The sequence below is a fragment of the Furipterus horrens genome, unplaced genomic scaffold (assembly GCF_987537825.1).
Source record: "Furipterus horrens unplaced genomic scaffold, mFurHor1.1.pri manual_scaffold_11, whole genome shotgun sequence".
Lineage (NCBI taxonomy): Eukaryota > Metazoa > Chordata > Mammalia > Chiroptera > Furipteridae > Furipterus > Furipterus horrens.
In genome coordinates, this window is record NW_028327181.1 from 84,892,233 (window position 1) to 84,912,721 (window position 20,489).

A 20,489-nucleotide genomic window follows, 5' to 3' on the forward strand; every position below is an offset into this window, starting at 1 on the left:
TTGGGGACGCGTGAGAAGCTAGCACACATTGTGTTCCTCTCCCTCTCTTTCTCCCTTCCCCTCTCTCTAAAAACAAATAAATAAAATCTTAAAAAAAAAAAAAGTCCTGCTCTTTAACTCCTAGTTTTTAGATAAACAAATCACCTCTTTGAAAACATTACCAAGTCATAAAATCAAAAGTATGATAAAGCAGATAGTTTTGCACTTCAAATTTATTCCTTTTTGATAAGCATATTAAAATATAATTTACATTCCATACAATTTGCCCAATTGTGAGTGTACTGTTTGATGATTCTTAGGAAAAATATGTATTTATTTTACAAATCAAGTAACTAAAACAAAAAATAATAATAATAATAAAACAAAAAGTTTAACATACCTAACATCCAATGTGAAATCCTACTATATTAATATGTGACCATCATAATCAAAGATTTAATGTTAATTTTTCTTTTAGTGTGAAAAGCTTTACAGGTATAACTTACATACCATAAACGTCACCTACTTTATGTTTACAATTCAGTGATTTTATACAGTACTATAACCCCTGCAACAATGTCCTCCAAGTTCAACCATGTCTTGACATGTGACAAAGTTTCTGCCTTTTTTAAGGCTGTAAAATATTATTACATTTTATGTATATGCAACATTTTTCTTCATGCATTCATCTACTGTTGGACACTTGAATTATTTTTACACCCTGACTACTATGAATAATACTGCAATGATGATGAGTGTGTAAATATATCTTAGAGATCCTGCTTTTAACTATTTTGCATATAAACCCAGAAGTGGGATTTCTAGAACAATGGTAATTCGATTTTCAAATTTTTGAAAACCTTTCATACTGGTTTCCATAACAGTTCCAAAACACTTCAAAAGGGTATACAACCTTCTTGGCATCCATGATAACATTTATTTTCTCTTCTTTCGATACTGGTCATCCTGATAGGTGAAAAGTGATCTCTCACTGTGGTTTGATTTGCAGTTCCCTAATGACCAGTGATGTTGAGCATCTTTTCATATTATATCTTTTTTAGAGAACTGTCTATTCAAGTTCTATTTGCTAATCAGGTTATTTTTTGTTACTGAGTTGTAGAAATTTCTTATACATACTGTACATTAACGCCTCAGATATATGAATTACAACTATTTTCTCCCACTCTATATGTTGCCTTTTCACTAATAATTTATTAGAACTAATAAATAAATACGTTTTGGTTATGTATCCTATAATTTTGCTAAATTCATTTATTATACTAACAATAACCAATCCAAAAAAATGAAGAAAACAATCCCATTTGCTATACCATCGTAATTATCAATTTTATTAATCTTTCTAAAGAACCAAATTTGGATTTTCTCCAATATTTCACTGTTTGCAATTTTGTTGATTTCTGTTCATATCTTTATTATTTGTTTCATTTCTCTTGCTTTGGGTTTAATTTCCTCTTCATTTTCTAATCTCTTAAGGGAAAAGGTAAGATTAATTCCAGACCATTTTTCTTTCCTATTATCTGCATTTAAAGTACTAATTTCCCTCTATGCAATGCTATAGCTTACACTTCATCAATCCCAATAGTCACTGTATTTTAATATGAGCCCAGTTATAGTTAATGTAACCATGCACATAACTGGATTTAGATGTGCCATCTTGCTATTTTTATATGTTCCGAGTATTTGTTGTTCCTTTGATACTCTTTTATGTTAAACAATTATCTTTAATGTTACTATTTTAATTCCTTAGTTAATTTTTAGAGTAATTTTTTAGTGGTGGCTATATAAGTTACAAGGTGTTGTATTGATTACAAGATGACAGGTTAATTCCTTACTTAATTGCAATAAATTATAGATCCTCGATCCAATACAGCCGATCCTTGAATATTCATGTCATTGGATTCAATGTCTATTTTGTTATAACACTGATGAGATGCTGCAGGAACTTAATTTTTGTTTATATCAATTATCTGATGGTAAAACTGCTTCCACTATGTCATTTCACTTAAGAGTGAAAGAACCTAACTGATGTTAGGTGAGGACTTACTGTGTAGCTGCATTTTCTCCCCACTCCTGTGTGATATCACTGTCATGTATATTAACTGAGAAACATGTTACGAGCATACCCTAAAACAATCTTCTGCCTTTTAAAGAACTTAAGGAAAGAAAATGATACCTACTAATATATTTTATTTCTTCAAATGTTTTTCTGCCCCTTTCTCACCTCTTTCTGAAATTCCAATTACATATATGTTGGTTTGCTTGATGTTGTAACAGAAGTCTCTGAGGCTATTTATATTTCATCAATATTATTCCTCTCTATTCTTCAAATTGACCCTAAACTGAACTGCAACCTCAGGCTACCAGAGCTGCATATTATCCTTATTCATCCATCACCTACCAAGTCTCCTACTTTCAATGAAAAGCACTGTTGGGCTGGGCATTAACCTTCTACTTCAAATCAAGAACATCCCCTTTATAGAGGGGAAAGTGCTTGCTTACAAGGCCCACTCTGCTCTAGTAAAAAGTGTGAACTCACCAAGCTCTAGGCAGATGTGAGTAAGAACAGCCTCCAGCAAGTCCACTGTCTTCTATTATTTGTCATCCAAGTTCTAGCATCTTTTATACATGCTTATCACTTCATTCTTATGTTTTGGTCAACTTCCCAAATCCCCAAATATAGGCATACCTCATTTTACTGTGTTTCACTTTATTGTGCCACGCAGATATTGCATTTTTTAGCAATAAAATATTTTTAAATTTAAGTATGTACAGTAGCCCCTCTCTATATCGCAGTTCACTTATCGCAGCCTCACTGTATTGTGGGATTTTTTTAAATATATTTAATTATTTATCACAGATTTTTCGCTATATCGCGGGATTTTGCGGTACTGTATACGTATGTTGTTAAAGTTACGTAGGTTTAAGAGTGTAGAATATGTTTAAGAACATCAGTAGTGTTTATAAAAGTGTGGAAAAGGTTAATAAGGGAGTGGGAAAGGTTAATAAGGGACTGGGAACGGTTTATAAGTGTGTGGGAAGGGTTTATAAAGCCTTAAAATACATATAAATACTAAAATTAATGTAAGGTTCCTACTTCGCGGACTTTCACCTATCGCGGAGGAGGGGGTGTCTAGAATGTAATACTCGCGATAAGTGAGGGAATACTGTACATTGTTTTGTAGACATAATACTACTGTACACTTAATCAACTACGGTACAGTGCAAACATAACTTTTCTATGCACTTGGAAACCAAAAAATCCATGTGACTTTCTTCATTGCAATATTTATTAACAAGTCACAGAATTTAAATAATTAGTTTATGTGTGCCATGAGATGAAAAAGGTTGGAAATCACTTCTCTAATTGATGGTACTCGAACAGAAGCCATCCAGCAAAAGGCACAGTAATTTTGGTGCACAGCAAAACCTCATACCACTGCATAAATTCTTTGAATCTTCTCTTTATGAGCTTCACAAATATAACAACCAGATACTTTCAGAAGTATTCTCTCAATTGCATTAGTACCTTGCCTAAAACATCAAATCAATAAAACCAAAGCTATCCCAATACAATTGTCCTAAGACATGCAATTTTTACTCACCACTTAACTAAGGAGACTGAACCCCTAAGTACATGTAGTAAAAAACATGACTATATTAAGAACTTTAATTGATACAAGGTGAATAAGCCTTTATTATATGAACAAAGACAGACAAAACACCTAAGGAGCCATTAAATTATTATGAATAACACATGTATTCAAGTAGAGATAGCTCAATTTATATCACCATTCTGAAACATTTTTCTTTTATTAGAGACTTTGCCACATTGCTAACTTCAATTATATAAATGTGTAAAGACAAACTATACCACTTAACTATCCTAGCCATGAAATGCTTTTAAATAAAGCATGAAAGTAATACAGATAAAAATGCAGTCAATTAAATCCATTCTCCCTTAATGCAGTTACCACACAATGATCCTGTCACCATAAAAATCAAACTAATCAATTTATTATCAGATAGATATACTGCCACTGTAAACATGAAAATATCTTTATTAAAGGCTCAATGGATTTAAACAGCAAAACTGAACCTAAAGTCAGCTTGAGTTTCTGCTATACATATGAAAAAGGAAAACCTTACAGCTAAGATCAAACATCAGTGGGAAAGGGCTAAAAGTGATAAATCTCTGACGTTAACCACTGCAGTTTTTTTTAAAATACAATCCAGCATAACCTAAAAACAGCCCTGTACTCCAACTGAACTATTTATCAGAGACAAAAATGTCTTCTTGACAAAAAACAGATTCACGTTAATAAAAGAAAGGAGGACAATATTACAGAGGAAATCTTGTTGCTTTAAAGAATATTTATTTATAAATAACAACTTACTATATACTGAACATTAATTTATTTTGTCTTATAATAAAATTTTTAAATCAAGTTAAAATTTTAGACTATAGGCAGGAATGAATAGAAAATTATTCACCCAACAAATAATAGAATATACAATATTTCAGGTTGAACAACACTATTTAACTTAAAAGCTATCATTCCTATGATTCTTATTTCCTAATAAACAATGTTACATGTTTCAAATTTTTACACTGAATTTATCACAGAAAAATTAACTTTTGCAATTCCACAATCAACAATTTCCATATTAGAAACTTGAGAATTCAATTTTAAAATTATAAAAAGTTACTGAAAAACTGGGGGTAGGGGCACACATTTGAAAACATGAGGTCTACTGCTATGCTTTTTATAAAATTAGTTTAATTTTTTCTTTTTTAGATGTTCCTATACTTAAGTATGATAAAATAATGAGTTACATCTCTGTTTCATCAAAGATAATAAGAGAGAACACTTCCTACTTTTAAATGACTACAAATCTGTCTGTCAACAAAGGCTTGCTGTTTAACAGACATACTTTATACTCACCAAACTAGACAATGCTAAGAAGGGTTGTTAACTACTCTCAGTAAATGTGGGTGGCAAACGAAAATAATTTTTACTTTAACATTCACAAAGCACTAAAGGGTTTATATATTTAATTCCAATTAAAAAAGAGAACATCTGTATGTGTTCATCAAGTTTAACAAACTTTTAAAAAATGTCATTACAGTCAACTGATATGTTAGCTAGCAATTATTGACGAGTTTTAAACAAGAACACAAGGCTATACGTATTTGGTTAACCAGAAAGTTAAAAAGGGTGAGGTGGAGAATTATTATTATTCAAATTTCAAATGAAATACAATAGCCAAATTCAGTAACCAAAATTTTTAAAGGAGTTTTCTTTTACTTTCATTAGACTTCACATTTTTTTGAAATGTCACTTGATCTTACTATAGCAATTAATATATGAGTAACTGACAAATGTAATCTTTCAATAAGATTACAAAGGGTCTTAATATCTGAGAGGGAGGGATAGTTATTTTTTACAAACCAGGGGTATGGACTTGGGGGGGTATTGCTGGGGGAGGGAGATGCTGGGTGGAGGGGAGTAAAGGGGAGAAAATTGGAACTATTGTAACAATATAATCAATAAAATACATTAAAAAATATATATATAACATCTATACTAAAAGCATAGTTTTCTCAAAAACATCCAAGATTTTGGGTTAATATTTTAAAGGTTCACATAGTTTCTAAACATTATATCCTGAAAACAGAACTAAGTATATATTCTATATAAAAATAAAATAAATTTTGTTTCACAAATGTTGCTCTACTCCTATCTTATTCTAGTAATAGATATTAAATTATCTTTTATAGCAATGATCACAAATGAACTGAATTTTAAAATTACCTTCCTTCCAGAAATGTATTTAAAATCCAACACTATGATACCAAAGAAAATATATTTATAACTACCTGAGGGGCAGATGAAATCCAATTGGTTTCTTACCAACAAGATTTAAATGCCAGCACAATGTCTTTTTCCATGTTTATAATCACTCGTTCTAAATATTTCTGAACCTAGATTTTAAAAATCTGTTTTATCTAAAGATAATTTTACAATTAGCTATTACCATGTATATATTCTAACATATACTTTGAGATTTCATGTATTTTTTCATATTTATAAGGAAATATCTGTAATAAAATTTGATAATTTCCACATTATTGTCACTTGTAACCATCATACTCAATTACTATTATTTTGATTCCCCTAAATATGTTTGGTCCTGTTGATTACTTCTATGAGCACCTACCTCAAAACATATTATTAATCTTCTGATTTATGTTCTAACAAGTACTATTTAAAAAAATAAATAGTATTATGAGAAGAACAATATGAAGAGATATATAATTGTTTATTTGTGAAACAAATGTCCTGATGAAGAGATAACAAGAGAATCCCTTAGAACCTCAATTTTACCTTCAGGTTTGACAGAGTAAGAAAATTTGAAGTAACAGGTTTAACATATTACTGATCATTTTTTAACGGGAAAAAAAAGTTTAACATGAAATAACTTTAATTTCTAGACATCCAAATTAACAACCTATAAGGCCATATACATTTTGGCTCATCTTGATCCCAAAGGATATCCTCAGTCAGCCTGTCCTCTACAGAAAATGGAAACTACATGCATCAAAAGTTCTTACCTGGCCCTCTCCAACTGTTTCAGTGTCTATCACTGTGATGATGCCTGGGACCAAAGGACTCCGCCTCGAGTTGCTATGGATGGCAGGATCGTCTTCTGTCGCACCTGAAGGCAGCGTGCCTGTCAGCTGAGTCACCACTTTCCCAACCATTGTCAGGCCAGTTTTCAGAGTCTATACAATGAAACATAAAGTTGATAAATAACTTTGTATCACTATTTGGATTCTAAATAGAAATACACATTTTTGTTAATTCTCCTACACATTAAATTCTTTATTCTCTTACAAGCTTATGTGTAGCAATCAACTGACACAGAAATTCAGTCTGACCTTAAGTTCAGTATCACTTTGAATGAATGGTATCAGTTGAGTCCCCATAGTCAGCATGGTGAGAATAAAGCCATAGGTAATAATTTAAAAGCTTTGTTTCACATGAGGACACAACTATATTTTCATAAAAATTATTTTCCCCTTCTTCTCAATGTCTATAACTTAAAATATGTGACACAGCAAACAGTAGGAACTATAATATTCTATTTTTTGAAATATTATATATCTAATTTTAAATCTCTTTTTTAACATCAAAAAGACTGGAATGTTAGTAGAATCTATGTGAATAAAAAACCATGTTTCCAATGATAATCTATATTATCATATACATATTATACGTATTATACTGTAATCTAAACATCAAGATTCAGCATGTGAAAAATACAGTCTCCATTTACATACTACTAGATAAATGAAATATCATATAAAGTTCACAAAGAATGTTCTTTTCTGAGAACACAAAACAACCAATATAATGCTTCTGATATACAATTTCAATAAAAGAAAACCTAAGATGCTTTATAATTACATTTCAGTTTCACTTCATTTAAAGCAAATAGATAAAACTAACTTGTGTGTGAATATTTTTTATTTTATGGAAATCTCATCTGATTACTCTCACAGGCATTAACAAGAAATAATGTTAAATTAATGTTTGGGGAGTTTTGTCTGAAAGTAAAAAGTAAAAAGAAAATTATGTGATTCATAAACACTGAAAAAAGATCTAGTCATTAAAGCCAAAAGTAATCTAGTTAAATGAATATATCAAAAACTATGTAGAACACATACACATTCAGAAATAATTTTTCCAATTCTCAAATAGTGAGAAAAAGTTTTTATTAAAATACTTCAAATTAATCTTTAGTAAGCTCCCTTTTAAAAATAATTATGGGAAAATAAATGAGACTTAAACTTAACAATTAGATACAAATTTTAAAAAGGGATGTATTTTCAAAGGGATTTTCCATTAAAATACCATATAACTAACACTAGTAAATTATGCATTATTTTACTGTGGCTATCTTCTATGGAACCTTTACTATGAACTTGGGATCCATTAAGACTCTAAACATAAATGATCTCCACAGATTTTCCCAAAACACCTCAGTTCAAGAAAAAACTGAGGCTACATAGAAGTTAAGCAAAACAGCAGTTTTAACAGCTAACCAGTGACAAAGCCAGATTTAAAACTAGGTCGATCTACCTCCAAAGCTTGATTTTACCCGCTATCCTGTATTTCCTTGTCATCGACTCCTGTTACTACTTGTGATCTCACACCTCATGCATTCAGAACACACACATGTACTGGGGGTGGGAGTGGGGGTGAGAGAGATGAAGACCATAATAGTGTATCTTAATAAATACTTAAATAAATGACCAGCAAAGCCATTTGCTAAATTCAAGCAAAAAGATACAACTTACAGCTGACTGAAACAAGGAAAAAGCCACAAATCAATTATAACTGTTTTGCTTAGTGCTAAAAACTCAAACTGCAATGATTATAAAACACAGTAGCGTTCCTCAATTAGCAGCCAAACATTTGTTTCAATAATTCACAAGAAATGACTTACACAGAGTCTGTTAGATTGTTGTCAAGAAAGCCTCTGAAGGACCAACAAAATCAGGCGCCACTGTGTATTGATGTCAGAAGCTGCCCAGGAAGCCTTATTAACCTCTGAGATGCTTCAGTTGATGTACTTACTCCATTAATGCTAATGGAGATGCTCCCACTTAAAGGGAGCTACCCCTTTATCAAAGAAATGCCTTTTAGGTTTAAAGTCTTAGCTTGTATATCCTCCCCATTTGCCCTTGAGCCTACTATTTCATGCTCTTATACCAATGAATAGGAATAAACTAAAATAACTGGAGCACAAAGAAAGTGGGAAATAATGTACCAGAGCAAACCTCAAGATAAAGGGGAAAGTTAACATAAAGAACTAGGAAAAAAGTCGGGGGGGGGGGGCGCGGTATGGGGCAGGGTAGTATATTTCATAGTCAAAGGCTCCTATTACATGATGAGTTATAGCTATTTCTCATAAATTAAAAAAAAAAATGACTACCAATGGGGTCATCTTATTAAAATTTAACAGTAATCAAATCTACACTTTGAGTAGTAAGGGACAAGATAGTACTAGCTATAATAGCTACTAACTTCCAAATAAGGCTGATGAGGGAGGTGAGGGGTGCTAGACGCTCTCTACATCAGACCTTTGCTTAGAGGAGAAATTTGTTTCCATGTCACATCGATGAGCACTAGTGTCCAGAAGCAATATATCATTTTATTTAATAATTTTCACATATCATATTTAGATACCTAAATCACCTCACTAGGTAATTAGCCTTTTCACTACATTTTAGTAGACAGGACATGTGCATGCCTAATGATTTCCTCAAATACATATAAAAAAGAGTGGAGGCTAAGAAAAAATAAGGAATAAAAAAATCTAATTAGGCTCAAATGGAGATGTTAATTTAAATGGAGTGTCTTCACAATCTGAGTTACCTAAATTTAAAAGTTCATTATAGGCATGAATAATCTTAAGAGTAGTCACAGAACTATCTGTAAGAAAACTGAACATTAAGTTTATAACAAATGTGAGACAATGCACTATGACCAAACATTCAGATCAGCAAGGTACTTATTCTGCTCTGTTGCAGACAGATCTGCCAAAGGGTTACTAGTCATCTTTAACCTTTCTCATGCCATATCAATTGTCCTCCCTATCCATTAGTGCTAATGGTGCTGCTCTCACAAAACCTGTTAGTTGTCATTAAGAAGTTATCAGATAACAAGAGAAAATAGAGGCATTTTCATTAAATCAATTTACCACAATGGGGTGAGAACACATTAAAAGGAAACCTCAAATAGGACAGTTACAGAGTAACTAGAAAAGATGGAACAAGATTTTAAAATGTATCAAAGTAATCCAATTCGAACAATTTCAATATTAATTTTTTCCTTTATCACCACCACAAAGAATTCATCACTATTATATTCTTAAGGAAAAACAAATAAATTATTTTGAAATTCAAAGGGAAAAATCTAAAAGTATTAACATTAATTTTAAGTGCTATTTGAAAACCCAGAAATTGTGAAAGAGTATTGCTGCAGAGGAGTTCCAAGTACATACATATACAATTAATGCATTTATACTTATAAGTTGCACGTGAGAGAAAAATGTAAAAATTAAAAAATTAATCTTCTATACAACAAAGTGGTTAAGTACTCTCTATGAAGTGACATAAGAAGCTGTCATCAGAGAGAGAAAAATATTAATTACTCTTTCTGAGAAAGTGATCTTCTTAAGGAGCACATACTACATGACTTTTTAAAACAATTTCAATGTTATATCTCAAAAACTATTATCTTACCTAGAAATGATTTAAAAAGGTAAGAAATAATAAGAATTTTATTCTTTATTTTCAATGATAGTCTGGGTTAATCAGATTAATCCTCCCAATGAAAACAAGTAGTAAAACTGAGGAGAAATTTTTTTTAACTCTGTTTGAAGGTATTGAGTATTTAACAAGATAGTGAAGAGTTACTAGCTCCAAATCCAAGAGACCAAGGAAACCCATACAGATGAGCAGGATATTTAAGGCCTACATGCACTTGATGATTCTAGAGAGTGTTGCTAAGAGACTGAGTAGTGTTTCTGATAGATTTAAGGAACTATGTGGTCTTGTTCACAGGGGTCAACCTGGTGACCTTCGCTCCATGCTTTGGTTTGGAACATAAAAAGATATATAATAGATATGAGTAACCTGTAGTGATCAGGCCCTCAGAGCTATTTCAGGGGAGCTGAATAATCTCAATCCAGGTGATCCAGGACTAATAGTAGAACTCTGGTATCATCCCAAACTCAAAGTTGTTTCTAAACATTTTTGAAATAAAGTCTGGCAAGCAAGGAGTCAGGTCCCCAAAACAGAACCAGATATTGCAGTTATCAGAAACATACTTAAAAATAACCGTGTTGGGCCAAAATGGAGGTGTAGATAGACACATTTTGCCTCCTCACACAACCATAAGAAGGATAACAACTAATCTCAAAACAAAAAACAACCAAAACTACCAGAAAGCAGAACTGTATGGAAGTCTAACAACCAAGGATTTAAAGAAGAAATATTTATCCAGATGGGTAGGAGGGGCGGAGATGGAAAGCCTGGTCAGAGAGGATGCAGTGTGGAGGCGGCGAGGTGGCCAGCGGAACGTGGGGTCCCACATTCATGTGTGGCAGATAAGAGCTGGGAGGGACACCTAGGGAGCAGCCCAGCCCCAGGCCAGACCACACAGCCCAGGGGTCCAGTGCCAGGAAAATAAAGCCTCACAAGGACAGTATAAAAAGACTGGGACACCTCCAAAAGTGCCAACATCCAAATCAGGGATGCCACAAGGAGAAGAGGAAGAGCAAGAATTGAAAAATTATTTGAAAAAATGATGAAAGAAAATGTCCCTAATTTGGCAAAGAAAATTATATGAAATGTTAAAGAGACTTTTTTAATAAAAAGAAGGTCAAAACCATGAACAGTAAAATGACAACAAACTCACAACTATCAACAAATGAATATAAAAAAGGAAAACAGCTTGCAGGGTTCTCGAGGCCTTTCACAACCGTCACCATGGAGGTGTCACCTTTGCAGCCTGTAAATGAAAACGCGCAAATCAACAAAACAAAGAAAAATGAAGATGCTAAGAAAAGATTGTCTATTGAGAGAATCTATCAAAAGAAAACGCAATGGAACATATTTTGCTCCGGCCAGACACCTACATTGGCTCTGTGGAATTAGTGACCCAGCAAATGTGGGTTTACGATGAAGATATTGGCATTAACTACAGGGAAGTAACTTTTGTTCCTGGTTTGTACAAAATCTCTGATGAGATTCTAGTCAATGCTACAGACAACAAACTAAGGGACCCCAAATGTCTTGTATTAAGAGTCACAATTGACCCGGAAAACAATTTAATTAGTATATGGAATAATGGAAAAGGTATTCCTGTTGTTGAACACAAAGTCAAGAAGATGTATGTCCCAGCTCTCATCTTTGGACAGCTCCTAACTTCTAGTAACTATGATGATGATGAAAAGAAAGTAACAGGTGGTAGAAATGGCTATGGAGCCAAATTGTGTAACATATTCAGTACCAAATTTACAGTGGAAACAGCCAGCAAAGAATACAAGAAAATGTTCAAACACACATGGATGGATAACATGGGGAAAGCTGGTGAGATGGAGCTCAAGCCCTTCAATGGAGAAGATTATATGTGTATTACCTTCCACCCTGATTTGTCTAAGTTTAAAATGCAAAGCCTAGACAAAGATATTGTTGCACTAATGGTTAGGAGAGCATATGATATTGCTGGGTCCACAAAAGATGTCAAAGTCTTTCTCAATGGAAATAAGCTGCCAGTGAAAGGATTCTGTAGCTATGTGGATATGTATTTGAAGGATAAGCTGGATGAAACTGGCAATCCTCTGAAAGTTATCCATGAACAAGTAAACCACAGGTGGGAAGTGTGTTTAACAATGAGTGAAAAAGGCTTTCAGCAAATTAGCTTTGTCAATAGCATTGCTACTTCCAAGGGTGGCAGACATGTTGATTATGTTAGCTGATCAGATTGTGGCTAAACTTGTGGATGTTGTGAAGAAGAAGAACAAGGGTGGTGTTGCAGTAAAAGCACATCAGGTGAAAAATCACATGTGGATTTTTGTGAATGCCTTAATTGAAAACCCAACCTTTGACTCTCAGACAAAAGAAAACATGACTTTACAAGTCAAGAGCTTTGGATCAACATGCCAATTAAGTGAAAAATTCATCAAAGTCGCAATTGGCTGTGGTATTGTAGAAAGCATACTAAACTGGGTAAAGTTTAAGGCTCAAGTCCAGTTAAACAGGAAGTGTTCAGCTGTAAAACATAACAGAATCAAGGGAATTCCCAAACTTGATGATGCCAATGATGCAGGGGGCCGAAACTCTACTGACTGTACACTTATTCTGACTGAGGGAGACTCGGCTAAAACTCTGGCTGTTTCAGGCCTTGGTGTGGTTGGGAGAGACAAGTATGGGGTTTTCCCTCTTCGAGGAAAAATACTCAATGTTCGAGAAGCTTCTCATAAACAGATAATGGAGAATGCTGAAATTAACAATATCATAAAGATTGTGGGTCTTCAGTACAAGAAAACCTATGAAGATGAAGATTCATTGAAGACTCTTCGTTATGGGAAGTTAATGATTATGACAGATCAGGACCAAGATGGTTCCCACATCAAAGGCTTGCTGATTAATTTTATCCATCACGACTGGCCCTCTCTTCTGCGACATCGTTTTCTGGAGGAATTTATCACTCCCATTGTAAAGGTGTCTAAAAACAAGCAAGAAATGGCATTCTATAGTCTTCCTGAATTTGAAGAATGGAAGAGTACTACACCAAATCATAAAAAATGGAAAGTCAAGTATTACAAAGGTTTGGGCACCAGCACATCAGAAGAAGCTAAAGAATACTTTGCAGATATGAGGAGACATCGTATCCAATTCAAGTATTCTGGGCCTGAAGACGATGCTGCAATCAGCCTGGCCTTTAGCAAAAAACAGATAGATGATCGAAAGGAATGGTTAACTCATTTTATGGAGGATAGAAGACAACGGAAGTTACTTGGCCTTCCTGAGGATTACTTGTATGGGCAAATTACCACATATCTGACATACAATGACTTTATAAACAAGGAATTTATTCTGTTCTCAAAGCAATCCCTATTAAAATACCAATGACATATTTCACAGACCTAGAACAAATACTCCATAAATTCATATGGAACCAAAAAAGACCCCGAATAGCAAAAGCAATCTTGAGACAGAAGAACACAGCAGGAGGAATCACAACACCAGATATCAAACAATACTACAAAGCCACTGTTATCAACAGTCTGGTACTGGCGTAAGAACAGACATATAGATCAGTGGAACAGAATAGAGAGTCCAGAAATAAACCCAGGCCTCTATGGTCAACTAATATTTGATAAAGGAGGAAGGAACATAAAATGGAGTGAGAAGAGCCTCTTTAACAAATGGTGCTGGGAGAACTGGATAGGGTCCTGCAAAAAAATGAAACTAGACCACCAACTTACACCACACACGAGAATAAACTCAAGATGGATCAAAGACTTAAATGTAAGCCGTGACACCATAAAAGTCCTAGAGGAAAACATAGGCAAGAAAATATCAGATATCTCACGTAACAATTTCTTCATGGAAAGATCTCCTAAAGCAAGAGAAATAAAGGAAAAAATAAATAAATGGGATTACATCAAACTAAAGAGTTTCTGCTCAGCAAAAGAAAACATCAGCAAGATGAAAAGGAAACCAACCATATGGGAAAACATATTTGCCAATGACATCACAGACAGGGGACTGATTTCCAAAATATATAAAGAGCTGATACGACTCAACATCAAGAAAACAAACAACCCAATTAAAAAATGGGCAAGGGACCTGAACAAACACTTCTCCGAAGAGGACATACAGAAGGTCCATAGACACATGAAAAAATGCTCAACATCATTAGCCATCAGGGAGATGCAAATAAAAACCACAATGAGATACCATTTTACACCAGTCAGAATGGCCATCATCAACAAATCAACAAGCAACAAGTGCTGGCAAGGATGTGGAGAAACGGGAACCCTACTGCACTGTTGGTGGGAATGCAGACTGGTGCAGCCACTATGGAGAACAGTATGGAATTACCTCAAAAGGTTAAAAATGGAACTGCCTTTTGAACCAGCGACTCCACTACTAGGATTATACCCAAAGAATCTTGAAACACCAATTCAAAAGAACTATGCACCCCTATGTTCATTGCAGCACTGTTTACAATAGCTAAGTGCTGGAAACAGCCTAAGTGCCCATCTGTAGATGAGTGGATCAAAAAACTGTTGTACATTTACACAATGGAATACTATGCAGCAGAAAGAAAGAAGGAACTCCTGCCATTTGCAACAACATGGATGGAACTAGAGAGAATTATGCTTAGTGAAATAAGCCAGGCAAAGAAAGAAAAATACCATATGATATCACCTAATACAGGAAACTAAAGAACAACACAAACAAAGGAACTAAATAGAACAAAGAGCAGAATAGCAGTCAATGGGGGGAGGGGAGAGGGAGAGAAGGGGGATAAGTAAGGGAAGGGATTAGTCAAAGAACCCGTATAAAAGACTCATGGACATGGACAACGGGGAGGGATATGATTGCGGGAGAGGGGGTGGGTTGGGTGGGGGAGAGAAATTGGGGGGAAAGGGGACAACTGTAATTGAAAAACCAAAAATAAAAAAATAAAAAATAATAAAAAATAAATAAAAAATAAAAATATGATAGATCCTAAAAAAAATAAAGGAAAACAAACTAAGCAAACAACTAGAACAGGAGCAGAACCATTGATATGGAGACCATATGAACAGTTAGCAGTGGGGAGGGGGAAGGAGGAGAATGGGGGGAAGGTACAGGGACTAAGAAGCATAACTGGTAGGTACAAAATAGACAGGGGGATCTCAAGAATAGTAGAAGAACTGGAGAAGCCAAAGAAGTTACATGCACAACCCATGAACATGAACTAAGGGGTTGACTGCTGGGGGGGAGGGGGGGTACCAGGCAGAGGAGGGCAAAGGGAAAAAAAAGGGATAACTGTAATAGCATAATCAATAAAATATACTAAAAAAATAACCATGTTTACTGTATTTAAACAATTTCGTAATTTGGAAAAAAATGGAATTCTAGACAATCAGAAATTATCACTATTTACTAAAATATTTCATCGATGCATATATTTGATTTTACCAAGCTGGTTTTGTGTATATATTGAGATAATCATACCCTTTTTTCTTTAATCTATTAATATGGCAAATTATACTAATTGATTTTTGAGTAATAAAGCAGTCTTACAGTGTGGAATTTTCCCCAACTGGATCGTGCCACATTATTCTTATCATATACTGTTTCCTTTTTGTTTAGGATTTTTCATACCTATGTTCACAAGTAAAGACAGGACCATAGTTTTCCTTTCTCATAATGCTCTTGCCAAATTTTTGTATCAAGGTTATCTTGTATCATAAAACAAGATTAGGTGTAATCTGACTCTTGTTCTATGGCAGAATATTTGTAATATTGCCGTTACTTATTCTTAAATGTTAGAATTCTCTGGAGATATCTAATCTGATTTTACTTTTCTTGGTAAACTTTAACATCCCATTATACAGCTACATTCAGATATTAAAAGTGTACATCATAATGAATTTTCACAAGTAAGCACACTAATATGAGTATAATCCATAAAGTAATAGTTACAAAGAGAAAAGGATATACTTATAATTATACTACTAGAGAAGTCCACGTAATTTTGATATACTTACCATGTAAAACTAGAACTGCTTTATACCTCAGAAGGCTAATTTACCCACAAACTTTCTAATATCCAATAAGTTACTATGAGAAATTACCATCGGGGTGGGGACAGGGATCATCCCAACTTTCCAATCTTTCATATATAAAATATCCAAGTGAAATAAAGGGTCATTCTATTTCTGGTAGGATTTTAGAAAAATAAATTGACAGTATTTTTTAAATCTCAAAATATTCATGCTCTCTAATGCAGAAATCTATAAGTACACAGATAAACATAAACATAAGAAAAATGTCTTCCAAAATATTTCATGACATTTAAGTTAAGAATAAGTTAAAAGGGCAGGGTACAATATATCATTGAATCGAATGTGTTATGACTCTCAAGAAATGGCGACAATGATATTGTAATAACTACGTATGATGCCAGCTGGGTACTGGATGTATCAAAGTCTAACCACTATGCTATCCCCCTGAAACTAATACAAAATCATATTGAATGTAAATTGTAACTGGAAAAAATTTTAATAAAAAAATTATTTTAAAAATGTGTGACTTGTGTTCATAGTTATATTTTTCCTTCATTTTATAAATTTACAAACAAGAACATGTACGAGCATTAAAATCAGGCAAAAGGAATTAACAAAAATTAAACATCAACCACTTTATTCAAGTGCTAATCGAAGAATTTTATACATTGCCAGAGCTAACAATGAATTTCAACTTAATTGGTGACCAATGATCTACTGGAAATTGACTAGAAAGTGTCATCATTGACCTAATTTCTTCCAGTTTAAATGTTGAAAACATGAATATATTCCTCACAGTTTGCAATATTGGAGTGTAAAAAGGAGGAAGTCCAGGCCTGTTCTTCTCAAAGCAGATGTAGTCTAGTCTCATTCCAGCAAGTCCAATTTCAGCTAACAGTTAAACAACTAACAGTTACTGAATGAAGCAGGTCATTCCTCTTGTGCAGGTACACAAAACTGTAATTATAGCAAAGAAGAGCTGAAAAACTATCCTCTATCATATAACTGAAAGTTATTCAATATGATAATACAATGAGCTATCCTGATGCAAGTGTATGACAGATAAGTCTAGAAAGAATCTAATATTTGAGAAATGGATCTATTATAAACTAACTGAATAACACTGATGCTGCCTAATTACTATCTCAGATTTCTCATCATTGAAATAACCATCATGACTTTGGCATACCCAGTGGAGGAAAGTAAGCAATTTTTTATAAAGATTCTGAAATCTAAAATATAAAGCATTCTAAACATAAAGACAATCAGTCTTGAAATTTTGAATTAAAAATATTTAATGCCTCTCTCATCAAACCAAGGAGCACATTCTGTAAGCATTTGTGATTGATCTTGAAGCCTTTTTATTTGTTTTACATAAAAACAGTGTGATCTATGATTCGCTCCCTGTGGTTTCCTTTAAACTGTTTTTCTTTTTTGAATGGCTGTGTTTTTTATTATATACTGTCATTTAGATTCACTATGTCATCCCTATTATTAGAATTGTTTTGTTGTATACTTCAGAATTCAAAAGGATAGTGATTATAAAAAAATACCTTATAATCAGCATAAAGTCTACAAGCCACCATCAAACTTAACCCTACCACACGCACAAAAAGAACTCACGTGACAAACATGCAGGGGGCAGCCTTGGGACAGACAAGCATCTTTGAATATGTCAGGAATTGGACTCAAGCTTTCTTAAGGAATACTACTTTTTTATGTCAAAAGATTCATAAATATTCAAAGACACAAGGGGATGCTAATATAGGCAGAATATTGCAAATCACACAAAAAGAATCCAGAAGTCACAACTTAAGATATATACAGCTCCTTTGAAAAGTGGAATTACAAAGACTTTAATCTAGCTAACAGACTTAAATATTTAAAATTAGGTAAATATAAACCCTATAATCATTGCAATACAAAATAAAGTACTGTTTATAAACCTTAAGACATTAAAAACCTAATCATTTAGTCACCAATTCTCATGAGTGACAAAATAAGTCTGACTTCTTAAGATTATTACACTTGTGAATAAAAATGGAAGAGAAAATCTCAGTCCAATTCAGGAGAGAAACTTGACAATTCCTACACATAATCAAAACTCCCAGAGACCACTGGGTACTCACTTTAGCAGCACTAATGACTGTGGCGGTGTAAGACTGAATGTTGTCTCCACAGGCTCCACCACGGGACTGATGACATCGAATCAACTGGAAAAAAGAGAGAAAAACCAGAAATTCATTTCTATTAAACTGTTTAAATCTACAGGGTATTAGGACAGAGCTTATTTACCATGAATAACGATGGTGGTGGGTGGGAATGTTTGTATGAGTGTATTTCATACAAACAGTCAAAAGCCGTGCTCAGACACTTTTAGCCCTTTTTATAATCTATTGGTGCCATTCAGGCCATTTCGTGCTCAAATACAATTTTTAATTACAAGATGAATAGTCTTTAAGAATTCATAAACTCACAAATGGTAGAATTTGGGCTCTGGCAGCCTTTCCACAAATAAAATTTAAAAACATAATCAAAGGACTTAGACACGACTTCCTAACATTAAATATTTAACAAGCTAGCAAATTAGCGGTTTTGTCCTCTTAATTCCCACATAAAGACTGCAAAAGGAAACTTTAAAAAAAACAGACAAAAAATTGTGCTACATTTTCATTTTCAACTGTGTCAGTGGAAAAAGGGCACGAATTATGCATAAATCAACTATGACACACATAGTAGCTATCCACTTCAGAAGGCTTACTAATTTCACCATTAGAATGAAAAAGAGAATTTGGGAAGATGGCAGCTTAGGCAAACAGGGCTCGTCTTTTTGCACAGCCACATAAAAATTACAACTAAAATAAAAAACAACCATCACTCAGAATCATTAGACACAGAGTTGAATGGAAGTCTGACAACTATGGAATTAAAGAAAGCACACCCATCCAGACTGGTAGGAGGGGCACAGATGCGCCCTCACCTGTGTGTGGTGGGTAAAAATCCAGGAGGGAAACCTCAGGAGCGAGGAATCCCAGCCCCACACCCGGCCCCCCAGCCCAGGGTACCAGTAGCAGGAAGAATATAAATCCCCACAAATTCTGGCTGCAAAAACCAGCGGGGATCGAGTCAGTGGAAGAAACTGCTGGAGCCCCAAGCACTCCCTCTACGTGAACCCACACATGGACTCACCTGCTCAGACTCACTCCCTCTTGAGCTCCAGCACCGGGGGTAGCAGCTTGAGAGCCACCAGTGGTACATAGGGATTGCAGTGTCTGACATCAAGGCGAGCAGAGGCCATTGTCCCTTTTCTAAACCCTCCCCCCCAACCCCACAGCCACCAAGCTGACGCCATATCTGAGACTCCTGCAGCCTAGGCATGTGCCCTGACTGGGAATGGAGGCCACAATATTTTGGTGTACAGGGCAATGCTCCAATCAACTGAGCCGTACTGGCCAGGGGCACCTTTTCTTTATGAAAATTCAAATTTGCCTTTTGCTTTGATTTGCACATAAATAAAACTTTCACTATAAAAATATATTATCTTCACTTGCTATGATGACCTTAACAGATAAATGAAATTGATAAATAACTGGAAAATTCAACAAAATATAACCATCTGTGATTAATTATTAAGACAAATGTTTGAACTCTTGTTTTAGTTGTAGACAAAGAGTTATGGTAAATTAAATTATTCTATGCCTCAGGTTCCCAATCGGACAATAAAGACAGAAATCATTCCTGCCTCCCGATTTCTAGCTCCACAGAAACTACTTTGATAATATTAATGTTGTGCTTTAAGATTAATAAAGTTCTCTATATAAAACTAAGCGTAGAAAACTAAAGTTCAGTCTAAATACTGATCTAAAGCAACAAGGGAGATAGGACAATTATTGGGTGTCCAACTAATACCAAAACCAAAACAAGCTAGTAAATTAAAAGTTAATTACTGGTTGGTAATCACTTTGAAAAAATTATTGAACACTTGCTGCATTACCAATAACCCATACATGGGCCATGTCTTACCTTGTTTTCAGCATAAGCAAGCCAGCGGCTCCCAAGAGCAATAGGATTCATGTTGGGGCCTGGACAAGGATAGCAGCCTGAAAAATTTCAAAAGGCAATATTGA

At 34.2% G+C, this 20,489-nt stretch overlaps 1 protein-coding gene and 1 pseudogene across 12 annotated transcripts in view; one reads left to right on the forward strand and one right to left on the reverse strand.

Annotated features, from left to right (window-relative positions):
• BCAS3 (BCAS3 microtubule associated cell migration factor) overlaps window positions 1–20,489 on the reverse strand; it is a 489,419-nt gene that overhangs the window by 352,851 nt on the left and 116,079 nt on the right. For all 12 annotated transcript variants that reach the window (XM_090257347.1, XM_090257345.1, XM_090257343.1 and 9 more), the window contains 3 exons: window positions 20,386–20,462; window positions 18,492–18,575; window positions 6,614–6,784 (listed from right to left, as the gene is read on the reverse strand). In XM_090257347.1, the coding sequence (XP_090113473.1) occupies window positions 6,614–6,784; window positions 18,492–18,575; window positions 20,386–20,462 (332 nt within the window). The remainder of the gene's footprint in view (window positions 1–6,613; window positions 6,785–18,491; window positions 18,576–20,385; window positions 20,463–20,489) is intronic.
• Window positions 11,530–13,708, forward strand: LOC149998677 (DNA topoisomerase 2-alpha pseudogene; annotated as a pseudogene).